Source organism: Megascapheus bottae, chromosome 25 (assembly GCF_031878675.1).
Source record: "Megascapheus bottae isolate mThoBot1 chromosome 25, mThoBot2.hap1, whole genome shotgun sequence".
Classification (NCBI taxonomy): Eukaryota; Metazoa; Chordata; class Mammalia; order Rodentia; family Geomyidae; genus Megascapheus; species Megascapheus bottae.
Window position 1 is genome coordinate 21,436,239 of NC_143533.1, and position 22,754 is coordinate 21,458,992.

At 42.6% G+C, this 22,754-nt stretch overlaps 1 protein-coding gene across 8 annotated transcripts in view; it reads left to right on the top strand.

Moving 5' to 3' along the window:
• The window catches only part of Tp53bp1 (tumor protein p53 binding protein 1), a 70,132-nt gene that overhangs the window by 29,568 nt on the left and 17,810 nt on the right, over window positions 1-22,754 (top strand). For 4 of the 8 annotated variants that reach the window (XM_090318503.1, XM_090318504.1, XM_090318508.1 and 1 more), the window contains exons 12-18: window positions 1,046-2,369; window positions 9,291-9,410; window positions 10,163-10,366; window positions 13,499-13,556; window positions 17,389-17,478; window positions 18,724-19,204; window positions 20,548-20,700. In XM_090318503.1, coding sequence (XP_090174629.1) covers window positions 1,046-2,369; window positions 9,291-9,410; window positions 10,163-10,366; window positions 13,499-13,556; window positions 17,389-17,478; window positions 18,724-19,204; window positions 20,548-20,700 — 2,430 coding nt within the window. Of the gene's footprint in view, window positions 1-1,045; window positions 2,370-9,290; window positions 9,411-9,844; window positions 9,996-10,162; window positions 10,367-13,498; window positions 13,557-17,388; window positions 17,479-18,723; window positions 19,205-20,547; window positions 20,701-22,754 lie in introns of those variants that run through there. The other 4 variants (XM_090318505.1, XM_090318506.1, XM_090318509.1 and 1 more) reach the window with 3 other exon arrangements.

Consider the following 22,754-nt stretch of genomic DNA (forward strand, 5'->3'; position numbering starts at 1 on the left):
TATATATTTTTTTGGTGGGTCATGAGGCTTGAACTCTGCCTGGGTGCTGTCCCTGAATTCTTCTGCTCAGGGCTACCTATCCTACCCCTGGGTCTGGGCGTGATCCCTGAGCTCTTCAGCTCTAGGCTATGGTCCTACCCTTCAGCCAAGCCCCACTTCTCGTTTTCTAGAGGTTAATTGGAGATGAGTCTTCTTTTGTGCCTGGGGTTGGCTTTGAACCTTAATCCTCAGATCTCAGTCTCCTGAGTAGCTAGGATTAAAGGCATGAGCCACCGCACCTGGCCCCTCAAAAATCTTTGGTGGTTGATTTTTTCCTTCACCCCAATTCTTTCCTCTTCTAGGCAACTGTGTACACTAGATAGGAATGACTTATGTAGATGACAAACTGTGATTATGGTTTTGTATTTCTGACATTATTGTCCTAGCGTTCTCTAATTTTTTTTTCTTTTTTGTCAGCCATGGGGCTTGAACTCAGGGCCTGAGTGCTGTCCTTGGGGCTTTCTCAAGGCTCAAACTCTACCACTTGAGCCACAGCACCACTTCCAGCTTTTTTCTATGTATAGGGTACTGAGAAATTGAACCTGGGTCTTCGTGCATGCTAGGCAAGCACTCTACCATTAGGCCAAACTCCCAGCCCCATCTCATGACTTTTTCTATGTATGTGTACTGAAGAATCAAACTTGTGTCTTTTTTTTTTTTTTTTTTTTGCCAGACCTGGGCTTGGCTTTGCCAGCACTGTCCTTGGACTTTCCTCAAGGCTAGTGTTCTGCCCTTAGCCACCACACCACTTCTGGCTTTTTCTATGTATGTGGTACCGAGGAATTGAACCCGGGTCTTTGTGCGTGCTAGGCAGGCACTCTACCACTAGGCCAAACTCCCGGCCCCCAAACTTGTGTCTTTGTACATGCTAGGCAGGCCAAACTCCTGACCCTGAAGTTTTCTAATTCTTGAATAATTGATTTAGAAACTTCAGGTGAATCTAAGGATAAGTATAAAAGGCAAATGGTAGAGACAAATAACGGTTTGTCTCCTTATTCTTCATTAGGACATTTTCATTCCATCACCAAGTTTGGAAGAACAAGCGAATGATGGGAAGAAAGGTGGAGATTTACATAGTTCATCTTTGACTGTTGAATGTTCTAAAACTTCAGAGATTGAACCAAAGAATTCCACACTGGATCTTGGGCTTTCTTTGACAGAAGATTCTTGCAAGTTGATGCTTTCTACAAGTGAGTGTAGTCAGTCTCCAAAGATGGAGAACTTGAGTTCTCCTAAGATTGATGAAGATGGAGAAAACACTCAGATTGAAGATACTGAACCCTTGTCTCCAGTTCTCAGTTCTAAACTTGTTCCTGCTGAAAGTGAGAGTGTCTTAATGAACCCAGCACAAGATGGCCAAGAAGAACTGAGTCAGAATGTTGACAAAACAAAAGGAGATGACACAGAGAATAGAGATGATATTAGTATTTTAGCTGCTGAGTGCAAAGACAGAGAAGAAACGGTAGCAGAGGATGTCTGTATTGATCTCACTTGTGATTCAGGGAGTCAGGCAGTTCCTTCTCCCGCTACTCGCTCTGAGGCGCTTTCTAGTATGTTAGATCAGGAGGAAGCTATGGAAATTAAAGACCACCATCCAGAGGAGGGGTCTTCAGGATCAGAGGTAGAAGAAATTCCTGAGACTCCTTGTGAAAGTCATGGAGAAGAACCTAAAGAAGAAACTATGGGGAGTGTCCCATTGCATCTTTCCCTGACTGAAACTCAGTCCCAAGGGTTGTGTCTTGAAAAGGAAATCTCTAAAGAATCCCCAGAAGCTATGGAAATTGAAACCAGTGTGATTAGCATTGATTCTCCCCAAAAGCTGCCAGTACTTGACCAAGAATTGGCACCTAAGGATCCGGAAGCTTGGGAAGAAGCTACTTCAGAGGACTCTAGTGTTGTCATTGTAGATGTGAAGGAGCCTTCTCCTAGAGGTGATGCTTCTTGTGAACCATTGGAGGGAGTGGAGAAATGTTCCGATTCCCAGTCATGGGAGGATGTTGCTCCAGAAATAGAACCCTGTGTTGAGAGTAGATTAGAGCTCCAAGAAGAAAGGAATATGGAATACGAGTGTAACTTGAAATCAGTGACTGCAGAAAAAGAACCCGTTGAAGAAAACTCTCCACGGCCTCCCTTGCCTTTAGTGAAGGCAGATGAATCTCCCACACCTGAGCAGGAGCTGCAGCAGCCCAAGCCTCCAGAGGAAGCAGAGAACTTATTAAGAGAAGATTTAAACGTGGCTAAAGCCAAGCTGCTAGGCTCAGATGTAGCAGAGCAGCAGCTTGGAAAGGCCCCTGACCGTGGCTCACAAAGCTTCTGTGAAAGTTCAAGTGGTGAGTGAGTACACTTATTCTGAGTATCCCAAGATTGTCATTTGGCACGGAAGGTAGGAGCTCCATAGTTTCCTTATGAACAGCTATTAGTATCTGGGGATTTAAGATTTGGGGTTGCATTTTTTAATGGAGATTATGTATAAGTTGTTCATGAGCTTCTTATAACTCAGGAATTATGAAGTTGGTATAAGTATGTAGAAATTGTATCAATCTATTTTTTTCTCTCTCAGGCCCTCCAGCCATGCTTTTTTTCTGGTTGTTTTGGAATCCAGTGTATTTTTCTGTCTGGACTGGCTTTACGCTGTGATCCTCTGCATCTAAGCTTTCCCAGTGGCTTAGGATTCTAGGCATGCGCCTCTCGTGCCATCCTCCTTCCCTGCTCTTTCTTTTGCCCTCTCTTCTCCTTTCCCTTGTGTGTACATGTATGTTTACACACATTTCTACACATATACATATGTATGTGGCTATGATGATTGAATGCATGGTAGGAATACATAGTAGGCAAACATTCTCCAATTGAGGTCCCCCCTCCAGTCCCAACATATATTTATATTTCTACATAAGTTCAATTTTTTTTTGAGACATCTTGCTACAATAGCCCAGGCCAAACTTGAACTCCTCCTGCCTCAGTCTCTTAAGTGCTAAAATTGTAGGTTTATCTTATCACACTAATTAGTAATTCCCCTTTCTCTTTTCCTTCCTGTTTTCATTAGTTTCTCCTTTTTAATGACTTTTTTCCCTTCCCAAAATAGATTCAACAGGGTTTTTGTTTGTTTGTTTGTTTGTTTTGCTAGTTCTGGGGCATGAACTCAGGGGCTGAGTACTGACTGTCTTTGGTCTTTCTCAAGGCTTGGTGTAGCTCTACCACTTGAGCTACAGTACCACTTCCAGCCTTTTCTATGTATGTGATACTGAGGAATTGAACTTTGGTCTTCCTGCATGCTAGGCAAGCACTCTACCACTAGGCCAAACTTCTGGCCTCTCAGCAGGTTTTATTATTCTGGTTTCATAGATATAGTCCATTTTTGACAATATTCAAGGCAGGAGTACTTCTTTCTTTTTTTTTCTTTTTTTGTAATTATTGGTTTCTGGGGCTTGAATTTAGAACTTGGGCAAAGTCACTGAGCTTTTTTGCTTGACTAGTGCCCTTGAGCCACTGCTTTACTTTCAGCTTTTGGGTAGTTAATTAGAGTTAAACTTTATTTCCTCTCATTCCTCCTTCCTTCCGTCCCTCCTCTCTTACTTTCCTTTTCTCTCTCCCCCCACTCCCCTTTGCCAGTCGTTGGGATTGAGCTCAGGGTTTGAGTTCCTTTTGCTCAAGGCTAGCACTCTGTCACTTGAATCACAGCTCCACTTCTGGCTTTCTCTGTTTATGTGTTCTGAGGAATCAAACCTGGGGCTTCCTGCATGGTAGGCAAACACTGTACCACTGAGCCACATTCTCAGCCCCTTAAGAGTTTTCGTTTTTGAGTTGGGCTCAGTGGCTCATGACTGTAAACCTAGCTTCTCAAGAGGCTGTCCATAGCCAGCATGGACAGTAAAGACTGTGAGACTCTTCTCTCCAAGTAACCATTGAAAAACTGGAAGTGGTACTGTGGCTCCAGGGGTAGGGTGGTAGCCTCGAGCTGAAGAGCTCGGGATAGCACCCATGCCCAGAGAGTTCAAGCCCCACAACCAACCAAAAAACAAACCAAAAAACCAAAAAAGAAAAAAAACACATAAAAAACAGAGCTTTTGTTTTTGGCTTGTGTGTGTGTGTGTGTGTGTGTGTGTGTGGTACTAGGGTGTTGAACCCATTTGTACATGCTAGGCAAACACTACCACTGAGCTACATCCCAAGCCCCAGATTTTAGTTATTGAGTAGGTAACAAAAAAAATCAATGAAGACAATGGTTGGAAAGTAGTATTTCTGAGAAGTTGAAAGAAATCAACATAGCTACCTGGAAGTAACTGAAAGTTTAAATCATTCAGAAGGACATTGCAAAAAGAATAGAACATTTTTGTAGTTAAAAATATAGTCGTTTAGTTGCTGAAGTTTGAGAGTAGATGTAAAAAAAACTTTCTTCACATTAAATAAGAGATTACTTTTTTTTTTTCCTCCCCTGCCTGTCCTGGGGCTTGAACTCAGGGCCTGGGGACTGTCCTGTGCTTTGGTACTCAAGGCTAGTCCTTGACCATTTGAACCACAGTGCCACTTCTGGCTTTTTCGGAGCAGTTCATTGGAGATAAGAGTAATAGATTTTCTTGCCTGGGCTGACTTCAAACTGTAATCCTCAGACCTCAGCTTCCCGAGTGGCCACTAGCATTATAGGCATGAGCCACCAGCACCTGGCAAGAGATTACTTTTATCCTTGTTTTTTAATAGCTTTATTAAGAAAGAGGTAGAGAAGCAATTACTCTTATCTTAATATTTTAGTTCATTTTTTTTTTTTCTGCCAGTCCTGGGCTTGGGCTTTCTCAAGGCTAGAGCTCTACCACTTGAGCCACAGCACCACTTCTGGCTTTTTTTCTAAATATGTGGTACTGAGGAATCGAACCCTGGTCTTTGCACATGCTAGGCAAGCACTCTATCACTAGGCCACACTCCCGGCCCCTACCCTTCCCTTTCTTAAAACATTCTAGTTTGAACTCAGGGCCTTCTCCTTAATAAATGTTCTCTTATCCAAGCCATGCCCTCAGCTGTAGATTTTTCTACATTGGTTGATATGCTGGCGAACAACAGGATAACCCCTGATAATCTGGAAAAGCAAAAAGGGAATTAATACTTTAATATGCTGTATGTTTCAGGGTATAGCATATGCAGAAAAACTGAGTAAATTGAAAAGGATAAAATATGCCAGTGTATTTTGCAGGGTTTGGTTAACAGACTGTTAGTGATGACTTCAAATGACTGAACAAGAACAGAGAAGCCAGATACCAGTGGCTCACGCTAGCTACTCAGGAGGCTGAAATTTGAGGGTTGTGTTTTGAAGCCTATTTGGGCAGAAAGTCTGTGAGTCTCTTTTTTTTTTTTTTTTTTTTTGGCCCCCTTCTCTTTCTGGCCCCGCTGGCTCCCGGCCCCGCTGGCTCCCGCACGCTCGGTTGGGCTCCGCTTGCTTGCTTTCGCTCTCTGTCGCTTGTTGCAGTCTCGTCTCTGCCACTTCCGGCTTGGTTGTGTATGTGGGATACCGAGGAATCGAACCCGGGTCTTTGTGCATGGTAGGCAAGCACTTTAACCGCTAGGCCAAACTCCCGGGCCGTCTGTGAGTCTCTTAACCTCAGTTAACCACCTGAAAGTTGGAAGTGGAACTGTGGTAGAGTGCTGCCTTTGACCCAAAATGCTCAGGGGACAGGATTCCCAGCCCATTGGGTTCAAGCCTCATGACTTGGAAAACACTGAATAAAGGCTTTGTGAATGTGAATAATCAAAGAAAGCTGGAAATGTAGATGCCTGCTACTTGATTGAAGGCTAAAGAGTTAGGAGTTTAGTTTTTTGTAAATTTAAAGCTTTTTTTTTTTTTTTGGCCAGTCCTGGTCTTGAGCTTAGGTCCTGAGCACTGTCCTTGGGCTTTCTCAAGGCTAGAGCTCTACCACTTGAGCCACAGCACCACTTCGGGCTTTTTTCTATGGAATCGAACCTGAGTCTTCGTGCATGCTAGGCAAGCACTCTACCACTAGGCCAAACTCCTGGCCCCTTGCTTTATTTTTATATTTATTTTATTTATTTATTTTTGATTACCAGTCCTGGGGCTTGAACTCAGGGTTTGGGCACTGTCCTTGGACACTTTCTACCCAAAGATATTGCTCTGCTACTTGAGCCACAGTGCCACGTCTGGCTTTTTCTGTATATGTGGTACCCAGGAATTTAACCTAGGGCTTTGTTGCATACAAGGGAAGCACTCCACCACTAGGCTATGCTCCTGGCCCCTGTTTTGTTTTATTTTTATACAATATTGGGGTTTGAATTCATGGCCTCATTCATGCCTGCTATAGGATTATGTCTCTAAGCCACAACAGAGGAAACTTACTGGGAAATAATTTTCCATAATTAATAGATTTGCATTTATGACATAGGCGGGGATGGCCTTACAAATCTCTACAGATTTTCAGACATTTGGATCATTCGTTATATATGTAGGGTAGGTTCTGCCAAGAGACTTGGGTTCTAAATCCTAGCTTTGGAATGTCTGAAGCTTTGTGAGTTGTTGTTTATGAAATTACTACATCTCTTCTAAGATTTCGGTTAGCCTAAAAGATTTGCTTTGTAGTCAGCTATTTGAGAATGAATTCTGATCTATTTGACCAAGTAAATACAGAGGAAGCAATTGCCTGATCATTTGCTGGTTAGATTCTCCTTTTATGCTCCTTGGAGTTCCTTTACCTGAGTTTATGTATTTCCATTCTTTATTTCTAAATACTGTTAAGTGCTGTTCTTGGTCCTTAAAATCAGGGGCTAGATACTGTCCCTAACCTGTTTGCTCAAGGCTAGTGCTTACCCTTTAAACCTCAGCTCTACTCTGGGCCTTTTGGGTACATATTTGGAGATGAGCTTCATGGACTTCTTCCTGAGGTGGCAAGAAGCTGGTTCTCAGATCTCAGCCTCCTGAATAGCTAGGATTACAGGCATGAGCCACCAGCTTCTGGCAACACATTTTCTTTTCTATAACTTGGCTGTTGTGAAGAGTGAGGCAATGAATATGTGTTTCCCTTTTCTGACCACTCAAGAGTGGTATGGCTGGGTAATAGCTCAAGACTACTGCTCTGTCACTTGAGCCACAGCACCATTTCTGTTTTTTCTGGTGGGTTAATTGGAGAGAAGAGTCTCACAGACTTTAATGCCTGGGCTGGGTTTGAACCATGATCCTCAGATCTCAGTCTCCTGAGTAACTAGGATTATAGACGGAGCCACCAGCACCCAGCACCCAGCTGGTTATCCTTTTTAGAAACTTCCTCATTACCATCTAGAATCGTTGTACTAGTTTACATTCCCATCAGTAGTGTATTAAGCTTCCTTTTCCCCTCACAGACTTCCACCAGGATTTTTTATTGTTCAAATTCTATTTTTTGGTCATTCATGGGGCTTTAACTCAAGAGTCCCAGTACTGTCTTTTAGCTCTTTTTGATCAGGGTTAGTGCTCTACCACTGTGAGCCATGGCTCCACTTCTGGTTTTTGGAGTGCTTAATTGAAGATAAGTCTCACAGACTTTTCTGTCTGGGCTGGCTTTGAGCCCATGATCCTCAGATCTCATCCTCTTGAGTAAACAGGACTGCAGGAGTGAGTACCAGTGCCTGGCTTTCATTCAAATTCTTGATACTGTCCAGTTTTAACTGGGGTGAGGTGGAATCTCATTGTTTTGATGTGTATTTCTTTTACTGCCAGAAACAGCATTTCCTCATGGCTATTCTTGTAAGACGTCTGTTTAGCTCCTTTGCCCATTTATTGATTGGGTTATTAATTTGGGGAGGGGTGTTAATTTCTTGAGCTCCTTGTATCCTGTGGATATTAGGCCCTTGTTGGTTCTATAGCTGGTAAAGATCTGCACCCAGTATTTTGGCCATCTTTTTAGTAACTGTCATTGGCTGTGTAGAAGCCTTATTAATAATAGGAAGCCAAAAATGTGACTTTAGCCATTCATTAATTCTGGTTACCAAGAATTTGGAACTGAGAACGTAGCTAAAAGTAGGTTTATGCTGGGTGCCAGTGGCTTCTGCCTGCAGCCTTAGCTACTCAGGAGGCTGAGATATGAGGATCATGTTTTGAAGCCAGTCTGGGCAGGAAAAAGTCCATGAGACTCTTATCCCACCAGAAAACCACAAGTAGAATTGTGGCTCAAAGTGGTAGAACATTCGCCTTGAGAGCAAAAGCTATGGACAGTAGCATAGGCCCTGATTTTTGAATCCTGACACCACCAACAAAGGGTTACTTTATGTTTTGACAAGTTTTTTTGATTAGTCGTGGGGCTTGAGGTCTGGGCCTGGGTGCTGCCTGTGAGCTCTTCAGCACTCTACCACTTGACAGTGCCACGTCTATTTTTTCTGGTGGTTAATTAGAAATAAGAGAATAGGCCTTTTGTGCTGGACTGGTTTTGAACTGAGATCCTTAGATCTCAGCCTCCTGAGTAGTGAGGATTATAGGAGTGAGCCACTGGCACCCAGCCCTATTTTTTGGGGGGGTGGGTGAGTCATGGGACTTGAACTCCCTACCCTACCCTTGCCTTGCCGACCCTTGCCTTGTCTAGCCTAACCTTGCTTTGCCATCCTGGGCACTGTCCCTGAGTTTTTCAGCTCAAGGCTACCGACCTACCCTTGAGCCAAGCCCCACTTTGTTTTCTAGAGGTTAATTGGAAATAAGAGTCTCAGGTCCTTTTGTGCCTGGGCTGGCTTTGAATCTTGATCCTCAGGTCTTAGCCTCCTGAGTAGCTTGGATTATAGGTGTGAGCTACCGCCGGCTCAAACCCTTATATTTTTTTTGAATGAACCAATGAATGGTGTTAAGTCTTTTGACTTATGAGATACATGAGCCCTTTGAAAGTAAACTGTAAATTGTAAGAATTAATATTAACGTTTTGAAGAACCCTGTAGGTCTTTCAAGACAGGGTAACAGGGGCAAATAGCAAATACTACCTAGATTTGAAAAATGTAAATTTATATTATTCTTTCCACAGTACTGTTTTGGAGCTCAGTGTAGACCTGAATTTTTTAGGCTCTCTAAACTTTGGGAAAGCCTTTGTTTGTGCTCTGGTCATCTACTTTTGTCAGTCATGTTGTTGATGGCTGCAAAGAAAGCAGAACAAAAGTAGGGAGTTGATTTGGGGTGTGGTTAAAGTCATAAGAGCAAAGAGTAATTGAGACTTTTTTTTTCAGTTTTCCTCATTTTTGCTTATTTTGTATTTCTTTTGGGTTTGCTTTTTGTTTATTTTGTGTTTGTTCATTTGTTTCAGAAACCCCATTTCATTTTACTTTGCCTAAAGAAGGTGATATTATTCCACCATTGACTGGCGCAACCCCACCTCTTATTGGGCACCTAAAATTGGAGCCCAAGAGACATAGTACTCCTATTGGTGAGTGAATTGAAAAAAAAAAATAAAGTGGATTTTCAAGATACCATTCTTTATGCAGGTGGTAGTTTTAGATCTGAGGAGTTGGGTCTGACTGACTGATAAGGTTGAATTTTGTTTTGAAAGACTGGTGCCATGGTATGTGGTTCAAAGATTTTGCTCCCAGAAAATGACACGTATTGAGAAGAAGGAAAGAAAGGGTGGAGGGAAGGAAGAGGGAAAGTAGAAGAAGTTTAGCATGTTATTTGCAAAGCAATAGAATCTGAGTAGTGGGCAGTGATAAGCAACTGTAATATAAGGAAGAGACCAAAGTAGGATGTAAGTACTATTCAGTCCCTGGTTAATCAGTCTGCGGCTTGACAGGGCAAGAAAAACTTAGATCCTCCTTCTGTGAAGCAGCCAGTAGACTTCTACATTAACCTATTTGTTTTCTCCAGTCAGTGCTGGGAGGTAACAGTCAAGCCGTCTGGAGTCTCCTGCTACCTATGCCTGATGCTGGCAGATGTGGGTTGGCTGAGGGCTCATGGAGCATCCTTTGTCCAGATGCAGAAGTGGAACTGAATCCTGTTGCTCCTCTTAAGACCAGGTGTCAATACTAGTTCTTAGTTGTTGATACTTGTGACAGGATCTATCCTAGGAACTCCCCTTAGTACTGCAGAGTGGTGGAGTCATACAGGCAAATTGATGACTTTGATAGTGCTACTTTTCATTTTTGTAATTTAGTGTTCTCTGTCTCCCTTCTTCCCTTCTTTCAGGTATTAGCAACTATCCAGAAAGCACCATAGCAACCAGCGATGTTATGTCTGAAAGCATGATGGAGACCAACGATCCCATACTTGCAAGTGAGAAAGGAGATTCTGGGTCTGTCCCAGAAATGGATGATAAACTCTGTCTAAGAATGAAATTGGTTAGTCCTGAGACAGAGGCAAGTGAAGAGTCTTTGCAGTTTAGTCTGGAAAGTAAGTTTTCTATTTTGTTAATATTGGGTAACGTCTTGCTCTAGTTGGGAAGTATTGTGTCTAATGTTGGCTGTTTTTGTAATTATGAATGTCTCAATAAAGTTTTAAAAGATTTCATTCTTCAATTAGTCCTTGTTATGTTACCGAAGATGCTTCATTTTATAGTTTATGTTGCCTGTATGTTAGATTTAAGTTAGGCCGATGAAAAGAGAACACCATGTACTACATAGGCAGGAAGGAAAAGATTATTCTGAACTGCTCTCCACATGCCTGGTGGAGACTGTTTGCATGTGGTAGTCTTGAGTCTTTTCCATTAGATCTAAATGTACAGTTGGAAGGAGTTAGACCTGAGTATTAGGAAGATCATATCAGTAAGCAGTATCGTCTTTACTAAGTATTGGAGGCATAGTGTTGGGTACTGTAGTCACAGTTTTCCTTCTATCATTTCATCTAAAAAAAGAAAAAAAAAGCAACTGGTGAGAGCCTAGCATTGGTGGCTCACACCTGTAATCCTCACTACTCAGGAGGCTGAGATCTGAGGATCAAAATTCAAAGCCCACCTGGGCACGAAAGTCTCTGAGACTCATCTCCAATTAACTGCCAAAATCATGTTATACTTCAAAAGTCATGGAGCACTAACCTTGAGCAAAAGAGCTCACAGACAGGGCCCAGACCCTGCATTCAAGCCTCAGGACCAGCACAACAAAACAAAACAGAAAAATTGTGAAGTTGTTCTTGTGTTGTGAAGTTGTTCTTTCCTCATGAGTATGAGGAAATAGACTCATTAATATCCTTAAACCTTTGCTGCAGGTTTTTTCTTGGAAATGTCTTCCACATAGGGAAGTGCCTTCTATTTACAGATATCCCTAAAGTAGCACCGTACTCTGTACATCAGTCTAATGTATTTTGAGTTTTTCTTTGTGCTTGTCCTGCCTGGGGACTAAGGGCCTATGTGCTTTCCCTGAGGGTTTTTTTTTTTTTGCTTAAGACTAGTACTCTATCACTTGAACCACAGCTCCACTTCCATCTTTTTTTTTCCCCACTTCCATCTTTTTTTCGTGTGTGTGCTTTGAAGGTAAAGAGTCTCCTGGACTTTCTTGCCCAGGCTGGCTTTTTTTGTTTGTTTGTTTGTTTTTGGGCCAGTCCTGGGGTTTGAACTCAGGGCCTGAGCTCTTCAGCTCAAGGCTACCACCCTACCCTTGAGCCAAGCCCCACGTTGTGTTTTCTAGAGGTTAATTGGAGAAAAGAGTCTCAGGTCCTTTTGTGCCCAGACTGGCTTTAAACCTGGATCCTCAGATTCAGCCTCCTGAGTAGCTAGGATGACAGGCGTGAGCCACCACACCCTGATTGTTTTGAAAAAAAAAATTTTTTTTTTGCCAGTCTTGGACTTGAGCTCAGGACCTGAGCACTGTCCTTGAACATTCTCAAGGCTAGAGCTCTACCACTTGAGCCTCAGCACCACTTCAAGCTTTTTTTCTATGTATGAGGTACCTAGGAATCGAACCTGGGTCTTCGTGCATGCTAGGCCAAACTCCTGGCCTGTTTTGAAATTTTAATTGTAATTTTTTTTTTTTTTTTTTTTTTTTTGCCAGCCCTGGTGCTTGAACACTGTTCCTTGGGAATTGAACCTGGGTCTTCGTGCTTGCTAGGCAAGCACTCTACCACTAGGCCAAACTTCCGGATCTAATTTTTTAACTTTATATTTTCTTCTCTCTCTGTCTGCCCCCCCTCCTGCCTCCCTCTCTCTCTCTCTCTCTCTCTTTCTCTCTCTCTCTCTCTCTCTCTTTCTCTCTCTCTCTTTCTCTCTCATCCTGGGATGTGAACTCAGGGCTTGGGCACTGTCCTTGGGTTTTCTCAAGGCTAGAGCGCTATCACTTGAGCCACTACACCATTTCCAGCTTTTTCTATGTATGTGGTACCAAGGAATTGAACCCAGGTCTTCGTGCATGCTAGGCAAGCACTCTACCACTAGGTCAAACTCATATCTTAATTTTATATTTTTTTCTTTTTTTAATATTGTGATTAATAGAAGGGTTACATTATATTCACCAGATAGAAGGTAGATAACTTCACAAACATTGATACCCTTTCTCAGGACATGGTCCCCATTTCCCTGCCACCCTCCCTATTTTTTTCTTATGTAATTAAGTTTCTTAATTTTTTTCCCCCCAGTCCTGAGGCTTGAACTCAGGTCCTGGACACTGTCTACTCTACCAGTAAGCCATACACCCAGCCAGCCCATAATTTCTTATGTATGGAAAGGTGAAGATGCCTTAATTTTTGTTCGAACATATTAACATGTTTAGTAAGTCATTGAATTGTATTATTAGGTAAATGATTAGTGTTTTTCTTTTTTTTTAGCCAGTCCTGGAGCTGGAACTCTCAGGGCCTGGACACTATCCTTGGGCTTTCTCAAGGCTAGCATTCTACCACTTGAGCCACAGTACCACTTTGAGCTTTTTCTTATGTGTGTGGTACCAAGGAATCAACTCAGGGCCACTAGGTCACACTTCTGGCCCCTAAAGATTTCTTTTCTTCTCCTTCCTCCTTCCCTCCCTCCCTCCTTCCCTCCCTCCCTCTTTCTTTCTTTCTTTCTTTGGTGGGTCATAGGGCTTGAACTACTCCTGGGTGCTGTCCCTGAGCTCTTTAGCTCAAGGCTACTGCCCTACCCTTAAGCCAAGTCCCACTTCCCATTTTCTAGAAGTTAATTGGAAATAAGAATTTCAGAACCTTTTGTTCTCAGGCTGGCTTTGAACCTTGATCTTCAGATCTCAGTCTCCTGAGTAGCTAGGATTACAGACGTGAGCTACCACACTGGGATTGTTTATTTCTTTTGGTCAGTCGTGGGGCTTTAACTCTGTGCTGTCCCTGAGCTCTTTAGCTCAAAGTTATCTGGCTCTCTACCACTTTGAGCCACAGTGCTACTGAATGATTAGTTTTATATAAGAATTTTGAAAGAAAATTAATTGGCAGAAATGAGAAAAATGTGTGCTATTAAATTATAAGACATCATATATGTTCAGGCAATAGTATTATTTCTTTTTGTTTCATATACTAGTAGAACAGGATAACGATTTTTAGATATGAATTATGTTTCTCTTTTGTTTCTCTCTGGAATTTGTTTTTAATCAGAGCCAGTAACTGGTGAAAGAAAAAATGGATCTGCTGCTGTTGCTGAGGCTGTTGCCAGGTAACTAGAGCTGGTTGCTATTTAGAGAACTTCATTACAAAGCTGCTGGTAATGAGGAGGGGTTGATATATCTCCGGATGAAAATCTTAAAGTGGAATTCAACTTAACAGTTGTAGCAGTGTCTTCAGTTTGGTCCTATGCTTTCTTAATTTTAAGTCCACAGTGCTTTTGTTAGATTTAAGGTATGTAAAGGCTTTTCCTCTTTTGTTCTTTTTCTGTTGCCAGAATGAGATTCTTACTGCCATTGGTGAGGAAACAAAGGACTGAAGGGGGAATGGATAACTGTAGATATATATATTCTTTCAATAGTTCCATACTCAGCCACAGCCAATGGGCATTTTTTCCTCTGGCTTGTCAAATTACCTACTATATTGAGCTGTTATTATTATTATTTTTTTTTTTTGCCAGTTCTGGGCTTGAGCTCAGGGTCTGAGCACTGTCCTTGGACTTTCTCAAGGCTAGAGCTCTACCACTTGAGCCTCAGCACCACTTCCAGCTTTTCTGTATATATGTGTTACCAAGGAACCGAACCTGGGTCTTTGTGCATGCTAGGCAAGCACTTTAACCACTAGGCCAAACCCCTGGCCCTGAGCTGTTATTTTTAACTCTGTTGTGATTGCTGAAATGCCTTCAGTAGAATGTGACCCCTGTTGGTGGTAAAGCTTTACCCTCTACTGTTTGAAGGTACAGTGGTTTTTCATTTGTTTCAGTCATGAGTCACTGGCATAAAATTAGTCTCAATTGAAGCATAGGTGGGGATTCTTAAATCAGAGATGAGGGAGGTACCCTAAACCAATAATACAGACTTAGGTCTGTAACTGCTGGAGTGTGGAAGATAGTGGACTCAATGTATGTCTTACTTAAAAGGGTACTCAGCTACATTGCCAGTGGTTGTTACTTTTCATACAAATTTACTATTCTTAATCTTTTAACAATGGTAAACGTAAAAGATTTCCTTATAAAGACAAATTTGGATATTTTTAAAATTAAAGTAAAAGCTAGGTGGTGACTCATGCCTGTAATCCTAGCTGTTCAAGAAGCTGAGATCTGAGGATCATGGTGCAGAGTCAACCCAGGCAGTACAGAGTCTGAGACTCTTATCTCCAATTAATCACCAGAAAACCAGAAGTGGTGCTGTGGCTCAAGGGGTAGGGTGGTAGCCTTGAGCTAAAGAGCTTAGGGACAGTGCCCAGGCCTAGCATTCAAGTCCCATGACAGACCCTCCCAAAAAAGGTAAATTAGTCTGTGGACATATTTGACCCTCATTTGTGAATTTCTGATCTCTTACATAAGCCTGTGATGTTTTTGTAGCACTGGGATTTGAGCATGGGACCTTGAATTTGCTAGACAGGTGGTCTACTGCTGAGCTATACCTCAAGCTCTTTTCTGTCTGTCTGTCTGTCTGTCTGTCTGTCTGTCTGTCTGTCTGTCTTGTCTGTCTGTCTATCTACCTGTCTGTCTACCTACCTACCTACCTACCTACCTGGACAGTCTCTAGACTTGAAATCTGGTTCTATGTGTTGTCCCTGAGCTTCTTTTTGTTCAAGGCCAGTGCTCTACCATTTGAGTCACAGTGCCACTTCCAGCTTTTTTTGAATAGTTCATTGGAGATAAGAGTTTCATGGAATTTCCTGCCCAGGTTGGCTTCTGTGATTCTCAGTTCTCAGCCTCCTAAGTAGCTTAGACTATAGGTGTGAGCCACTGGTTACTTTTTGATATGAGATATTAATTACCTGTCCATAAAGTATGCCTAGACTGACGTACACTAGTTTAGATTTACAGTTCTAGCTGGAGTTATCTTTTTTTGTTGTTGAGATAGTCTCTTAGACTTTTCTGTATGGGGCTAGCTTGCAATTGTAATCTTCAACATCTGTTTCTCAACCAGCTAAGATTGCAAGTGTATGGTACAACATTCTACTGTGGGTTGGGAAAAGACTGAGATATTTTTAAAAGCACGTCAATAGTACAAGGCACTTATTGAGATAAGTATGTGTGTACTTGAACAAATTTACCCTTTTTTTTTGTATATTTAATCTAAAAAGTACCTCATGGTTCTTTTTCAGTAGAAGACCCTTTAATGATAGGTAGCTATACAAGGGAAAGTACTTTGTATGTATTTAATTTTTTTCCTTGAGCAGAATTGTGTGCTAGGCATAATTTGTTATTAAGTTGTGTATGTGTACATAGCTTTTTATGAATAACCAATGCTCTACCACTTGAACTACACTCTACTCTGGCTTATTATTATTATTGAGATAACAGTTTCAGTGAGTTTGTCTGCTTGTGCTGGATTTGAACTTCCATTTTTAGATCTGTTTTCTGAGTAGCTGGGGCTATAGGCATGAACCACTGACATCCAACTCGTGTTTTTAAAATTTTGACTATTGATTATACCAGGGAGTTTTCCATAGGCATCGCTTAAACAAGACTTGTTAGAGTACTATAAACAATCATTGCTTCTTCTAAAGTCAGGTGAATCTTTTAATCTTTAAAAAAAATTTTTTTGCCAGTCTTGGGCCTTGAACTTAGGGCCTGGGCACTGTCCTTGGGGCTTTCTCAAGGCTAGAGCTCTACCATTTGAACCATAGCACCATTTCTGACTTTTTTCTATGTATATGGTACTGTGGAATCGAACCTGGGTCTTCATGCATGCTAGGCAAGCATTCTACCACTAGGCCAAACTCCTGGCCTTTTAATCTTTTAATAATTGGGCTCTGTTCAGATTACTTGACCTCCCCTTCTCTTTCTGTTTTACTGTGGATGGACTCAAGGAGAGAAGAGTAGAATGGTCCACCATGTTTTAAATGGCCAGTCTGTGTGTTACAGAATACTTTTCCCCATTGAGTTATTGTGATGACATTTGCAACATTTTATCATGTTATGTGTAAGTACCTTAACTGTCTCTTAAAAAATGAGTTCTGATTTCAGAATGTGACCACCAAATTTCTATTAACATAATTGATCATTTACTGTGATTCCTAATATTCTGTTTCTCTGTCTCATAAAAGTTTTGTTAGTATCGGAACTGAGATCCAGATGAAGTCCATGCATTGCATTTGAGTTTTTTTTTTTAAATTTTTGTGTGGTTGTGGGGAACTCAGGGTTTGAGCATTGTCCTTGGGCTATTTACTCAAAGCTAGTACTCTTAGCGCTTGCGCCACAGCTCCATGTCCAGTTTTTTTTTCTTTTTCCAGTCCTGGGCTTGAGCTCAGGGCCTGAGCACTGTCCTTGGACTTTCTCAAGGCTAGAGCTCTACCACTTGAGCTTCAGCACCACTTCTGGCTTTTTTCTATGTATGTGGTACCGAGGAATTGAACCCGGGTCTTCATGCATGCTAGGCAAGCACTTTAACCACTAGGCCAAACTCCCGGCCCCCATGTCCAGTTTTTTGAGTGGTTAATTGGAGATAGGAGTCTCATGAAGTTTTGTGCCTGGGTTGGTTTGGAACTGTGATCCTCAGATCTCAGTCTTCTGAGTAGCTAGGATTATAGGCGTGAGCCACTAGTGCCTCACTTTGACTTGTCTTTTAAAATTCTAGCATACCTGTCCCTCTTTTTCTGCCCATATTGCAAATTATTGAAGAAACTGGGTTAGTGTGGTGTAGAGTTCTGAACTTGTCTGTGCCCTTCTAGTATTCAGTATATCCAGTGACTTTCCTGGAATGGTTTTGGTTATTACTTTGAAACATATGTGACAACTTTCCATTTTGGTCTAAGCTAGTTCGGAGATTAGGTTGCATAGGAAGGATTCCTTTTTGTCTAAAAGGATAATCTCCAGAGGTATTTGTCCTTTCAACACTAACATGGTGCATTGCTTTATGGTATCACCTTAGTCCCCAGAAGACTGTCTCTGTGTTGAGCTGCGTCTTTGAAGCCCAGCAAGAGGATGTGGCTCGGGCTGAGGACTCGTCTGCACCCGTCACGTAAGCATCATGTTCAGAGTGTCTTTTGGACTATGTTGATTATATCTATTACTGTTGTTGTGTGACTTTGAGTTTATTATTTTTTTTGAGATGGAGTCTTAACCTGTGTTGCTTTCAGCCTTCTCATTCTTTTGTTACTAAGATTGTCAAAATAGGTTTTCCCTTGTCATCCCCCTCCCATCTGCATGTGGTGTCTTAGTTCACTCAGTCCATTTCCTATTGCTAATTCGCAGTACCACAGACTAGGTAAGTTCCTGTAGAGGAAGAAAGTTAGTTTTACTCATAGTCTATTCCAAAGTTAAAGAAAAAAGTCTGCAGTGGTCTAATGACAGAATCGGAGGTGCAGTGCAGAACATCTTGAGGGAGAGCAGGGCACACCTGTTAGTTCTGAGCTATCTTCTTACAGAGCATTAGGACCTATATGTAGAGCCCAACCTTAATTACCTCCCCACGAAGTCCTCACCTTGAAAATACTATAGTTGGATTTAACTTCTACTTTTTTTCTTTTTTTTTTTGTCAGTTGTGGGGCTTGAACTCTGGGCCAGGGTGCTGTCTCTGAGCTCTTCAGCACAAGGCTACCGCCCCACCCCTGGAGCCATAGCACCACTTCCAGTGTTCTGGTGGTTAATTGGAGATAAGAGTCTCACAGACTTTAGTGCCTGGGCTGGCTTTGCATTGAGATCCTCAGATCTCAGCCTCCTGAGTATCTAGGATTACAGGTGTGAGCCACTGCGCCTGGCTAACTTTTCCTTCCTTCCTTCCTTCCTTCCTTCCTTCCTTCCTTCCTTCCTTCCTTCCTTCTTTCTTTTTTTCTTTTTGTCATGGGGCTTGGACTCTGGGCCTGTTCACTGTCCCTGAGCTCTTCAGCTCAAGGATAGTGGTCTGTCACTTGAGCCACAGCACCACTTCTGGTTTCCTGGTGGTTAATTGGAGATAAAAGTCTCACAGACTTTCACGCCTGGGCTGGCTTCAAACTGAGATCCTCAGGTCTCAGCCTCCTGAGTAGTTAGGATTACAGACATGAGCCACCAGTGCCTGGCTCTGATTCTGTTGCCTTTTTGTGAGACAGAATTGGCTGTATAACCCAGGCTGTCCTTGAATTCACTCTCTGCCTTGGCCTCTTGAGTGCTAAAATTATAGGTGTACATCACTACACCTAGCTATGAAATTAAGTTCTGACATGAGTTGTTTGTAAGGAGACATCCATATTAAAAATGTAATGCATAGTTTCTGATTTATTTTCAGAGGGAACTACCTTGATTTTCCTAGTACTCAAGAAGAGGAGGGCAAAAAATTGGATGGTGACCAAAGGACCAGGCAGAGTGAACAGGCTGTAAAGCCCATTGGTTCTGTCCAGGACCCTGTTGCTTCAGCATCACAGCAGAGGGCCACACAGAGACCAGCCAGCCCTCAGGGAGAAGCAATGGAGACAGATGTGTCAGAAGGCCACCAAGAAGGATGGAGTGCCAATCAGGAAAAACCCAGTAATGTCTTGATGGAAAGGCCCACCCAAAATAACATAGGAATCCAAACCATGGAGCATTTCCTGTGTGCCCCAGAAACTGCTTCAGCAGCGACTCAGACTGTAAAGAACGTATGTGAGCAGGGCACCAGTACAGTGGACCAGAACTGTGGAAAACAAGATGCCACTGTACAGACTGAGAGGGCCAGTGGTGAGAAACCAGCCAGTGCTCCTGGAGATGAAACAGAGTCACTCCATAGCCAGGTGAGGTTACTCTAGGGTGCTTCAGAGACCCTGCTTTTGACTGTCTGGATTATTAGACAATTGAAGTTGCGGAACTTCTAATGACAACTTTCTTTTGTGTTGATTGTGGGGTTTGAACTCTGGGTCTGGTGCTTAAGGCTAGCACTTTCCCACTGGGAGCCACCGTTCTACTTCTGGTTTTCTGGTAATTAAGTGGAGATAGGAGTCTCATGGATGTTACTGCTCAGGTTGTCTTTGAACCACCGTACTTACATGTCAACCCCCTGAGTAGTTAGGATTACAGGTGTGAGCCACCAGATTACAGCATTATTAAAGATAACTTTTAACAGTTCTGGGTAGAATAGTAGTTGAAAGACGGTGCAGTTAATCTAGGACAGAGATAAGGTTGTGAAAAATACAGTTAGCTGTAAAATGAATAGTGCTAGTATGTCAAGTAGGCCTTCCCTAGAAGAGAAAGCCAGGGATACTGTCTGGGTTGTACAATCTTTGTCTGTCTGTCTGTCTCCCCCTCCCCCTTTTCCCCCTCCCCCCTCTTCCTCTCCCTCTCCTTCCTTCCTTTCTTCCTTCCTTTAATTTTGCTGGTCCTGGGGCTTGAACTCGAGGCCTGGGCTCTGCTATGCCACTTGAGCCACAGCACCCCTTCCAGCTTTTTCTGTGTATGTGGTACCAAGGAATAGAACCCAAGGCTAGGCAAGCACTCTACCACTAGGCTATGATCCCAGGCCCAACTCTTGATTCTTTTTTTTTTGTGGGGCATGGGGCTTGAACTCAGGGCCTGGGCACTGTCCTTGGACACTTTTTGCTCAAGGATAACACTACCACTTGAGCCACAGCACCACCTTGGGCTTTTTCTGTGTATGTGGTCTCGAAGAATCGAACCCAGGGCTTCGTGCATCTAGGCAAGCACTCTACCACTAGGCCCTCCTCCCGGCCTTGGGTTGTATAATATTCTTTAACGTTCAGTCTTTCCCTTCTGTCACTATTTCTCACTCTCACTTTCTGTCCTTTCCCCCCAGTTCACCATGGCTTCAGGAGCTCAGGCAGCAGAAAGTCATGAGGAGAGGCACACGACTGCACAGTGTGTCACAGTACTGGATCAGGAAGAGCAGTGCTAGGAACGGGTGGTGGTGGAGTTCTCGGCAGGCAGTTTCAGAGGCTGGTAGGAGTTGGTTAGACTGCGTTGCGGCTGCTCTAGCAGACCATTTTCCCCGCTGTCTGCTCAGGAGGTCTTCAGTGCTGCCCCTTGTCTTCTGATTGTCCAGCTTGTCTGTTGATCAAATACAGTTCCATGGAATGCCTAGAATATGTTGTCAGTTCGCCAAAGTCCCAACCTTTTGTCATAGGGGGAAGAGGAGTTTGACATGCCTCAGCCTCCGCACGGCCACGTCCTGCATCGTCACATGAGAACTATCCGTGAAGTGCGCACACTTGTCACCCGCGTGATCACAGACGTGTATTATGTGGATGGAACGGAGGTGGAGAGGAAAGTAACGGAGGTAACGAATGCCCTTGATCTGTGTGCCAGGCTTCTTTGTAAATAGCCTTCCACTGTAAAACGAGACTGGAACAGTAAAGGTCCTCGGGGACACCTCCAGCAGGTGCCTGCCGACCTTCCCTCTTAGGCTCTGGGTTCCCCTCAAAATTGCTGGTCACAGAGAATGCTCAGTGAACCAGTCAGAGAAGCTCACTCAAAATAATACCACGGTAAAGTCCAATGAATAAACAAAATGAAATCAACTTGACCTTCTCCCCTTCGCTATGCTTCCAACTTCTTTTTTTTTTTTTTTTTAAGTAGAAAGGTAGATGTTTGAAGTAGTAAAGTTAGAAGAAAGGTCTTGTCTGCTTTCTGTTTTGTCATTATTTGGGTTTGGGTTTGTCTGATCTTTTATATAAAAATGGGTTGAGGAATTTCCCCCCCCTTTTTTTTTTTCCTTCCCGTCCTGTGCTTGAACTCAGGAATTGGGCACTGTCCGTGTACACTTTTTGCTCAAGGCTAGCACTCCACCACTTGAGACATAGCTTCACTTCTGGCTTTTTCTGAGTATGTTGTACCAAGGAATCAATCCCAGAGCTTTGTGCATGCTAGGCGAGCACTCTACCACTAGGCTATGCTCCCTGTCGAATTTTTGCTCTTTTATTTCTGTCATGGTGAGCAGCAAATGTTTCTTTTCTTTTTCCATATCTCCCTACTTTTTCTTGTTACACTAAAATATATGCTAAAACTGCAAAACAGATTGGTAAAATCTCCCATGTATGAAGCAAGGTAAACATTAAGTTTTTGATTTTATGTGATGTATAATGATTTTAAACCCTTGGAATCACAAATGAAGTTTGGTGCTCTAGTCTAGATTCCTGTGTTTCTGTATTGTTTGTCATGCATTTTCTTGCTGGCTTCCTTGGCTGTCTGTGTGTGGTCATGCAGCTCCTAGATGAGGATGTACTTTTATTTTTTTCAGTGGGTTTCTCTACAGACTCATTTCTAGTGTCAGCACATTATTGGCATTTTTTGACTTGTTAATGGATGATATCAATTCTGAATAGCTCTAATACTGGCTGATATTAGATTTTCTAGAATTAAAGATCTGGAATCTGTTAAATCTGAGAACTGTTTCATTGACTTTGTCTCATTTTTTTTTTTTAAACCGGTCCACTTTCCTTTTTCTTAGGAGAGTTTGGAGCTGAGCATATATGGACCTCTTTTTCTTTTTCTTTTTCGTTTTCTTTTTCTTTTCTTTTTTTTTTTTGCCAGTTCTGGGCTTGAGCTCTGGGCCTGAGCACTGTCCTTGGACTTTTTCAAGGCTAGAACTCTACCGCTTGAGCCTCAACACCACTTCCAGCTTTTTTTCTATGTATGTGGTACCCAGGAATCGAACCTGGGTCGTCGTGCATGCTAGGCAAGCACTCTACCAGTAGGCCAAACTCCCGGCCCCCTTTGTCTCATTTTTTGCCGGGGCCAGCCGGCAGCAAACCAGGGTTCACAGATTGGGGTTCCTGAAATAGGGGGCAAGGACTAGGAAAAAATAGAAGAGAGACAGACACACCGGGTCCGGGATGTCTGCAGCCCAAGTAAAGACTGCCTCGTTTATTCAACTCCAGCTTATATCCCTTCTTGAAACCAGGGAACTTCCAACTGTTACATTCATATGGTAAATCTCAGGTAATTTAAACAGAATAAGGCCATAAAACAATAGGACAATAAAGCCATGGTCTGATGCAAATCAAGGTACAATTTGATTCTACTCTGGCTCCCAACAATTTTTGTCTGATATCTTAATCCTGTTTCCTTGCCATGTAGGAATTTGTGATCAGGAATGACACTCACGTAATTAAACACTTCTATTTCTGTTGTTTAGTAATGGGGCATTATGGCTGTTATGCAAAATAACACTTATTAATTGAGAATTATTATTATTATTATTATTTTGCCAGTCCTGGGCGTTGAACTCAGGGCCTGGACACTCTCCTAGGACAGTATTTTGCTCAAAGCTAGTGCTCTGCCATTTGAGCCATAGCACCACTGAGCTTTTTCTGTGTATTTGGTGGCAAGGAA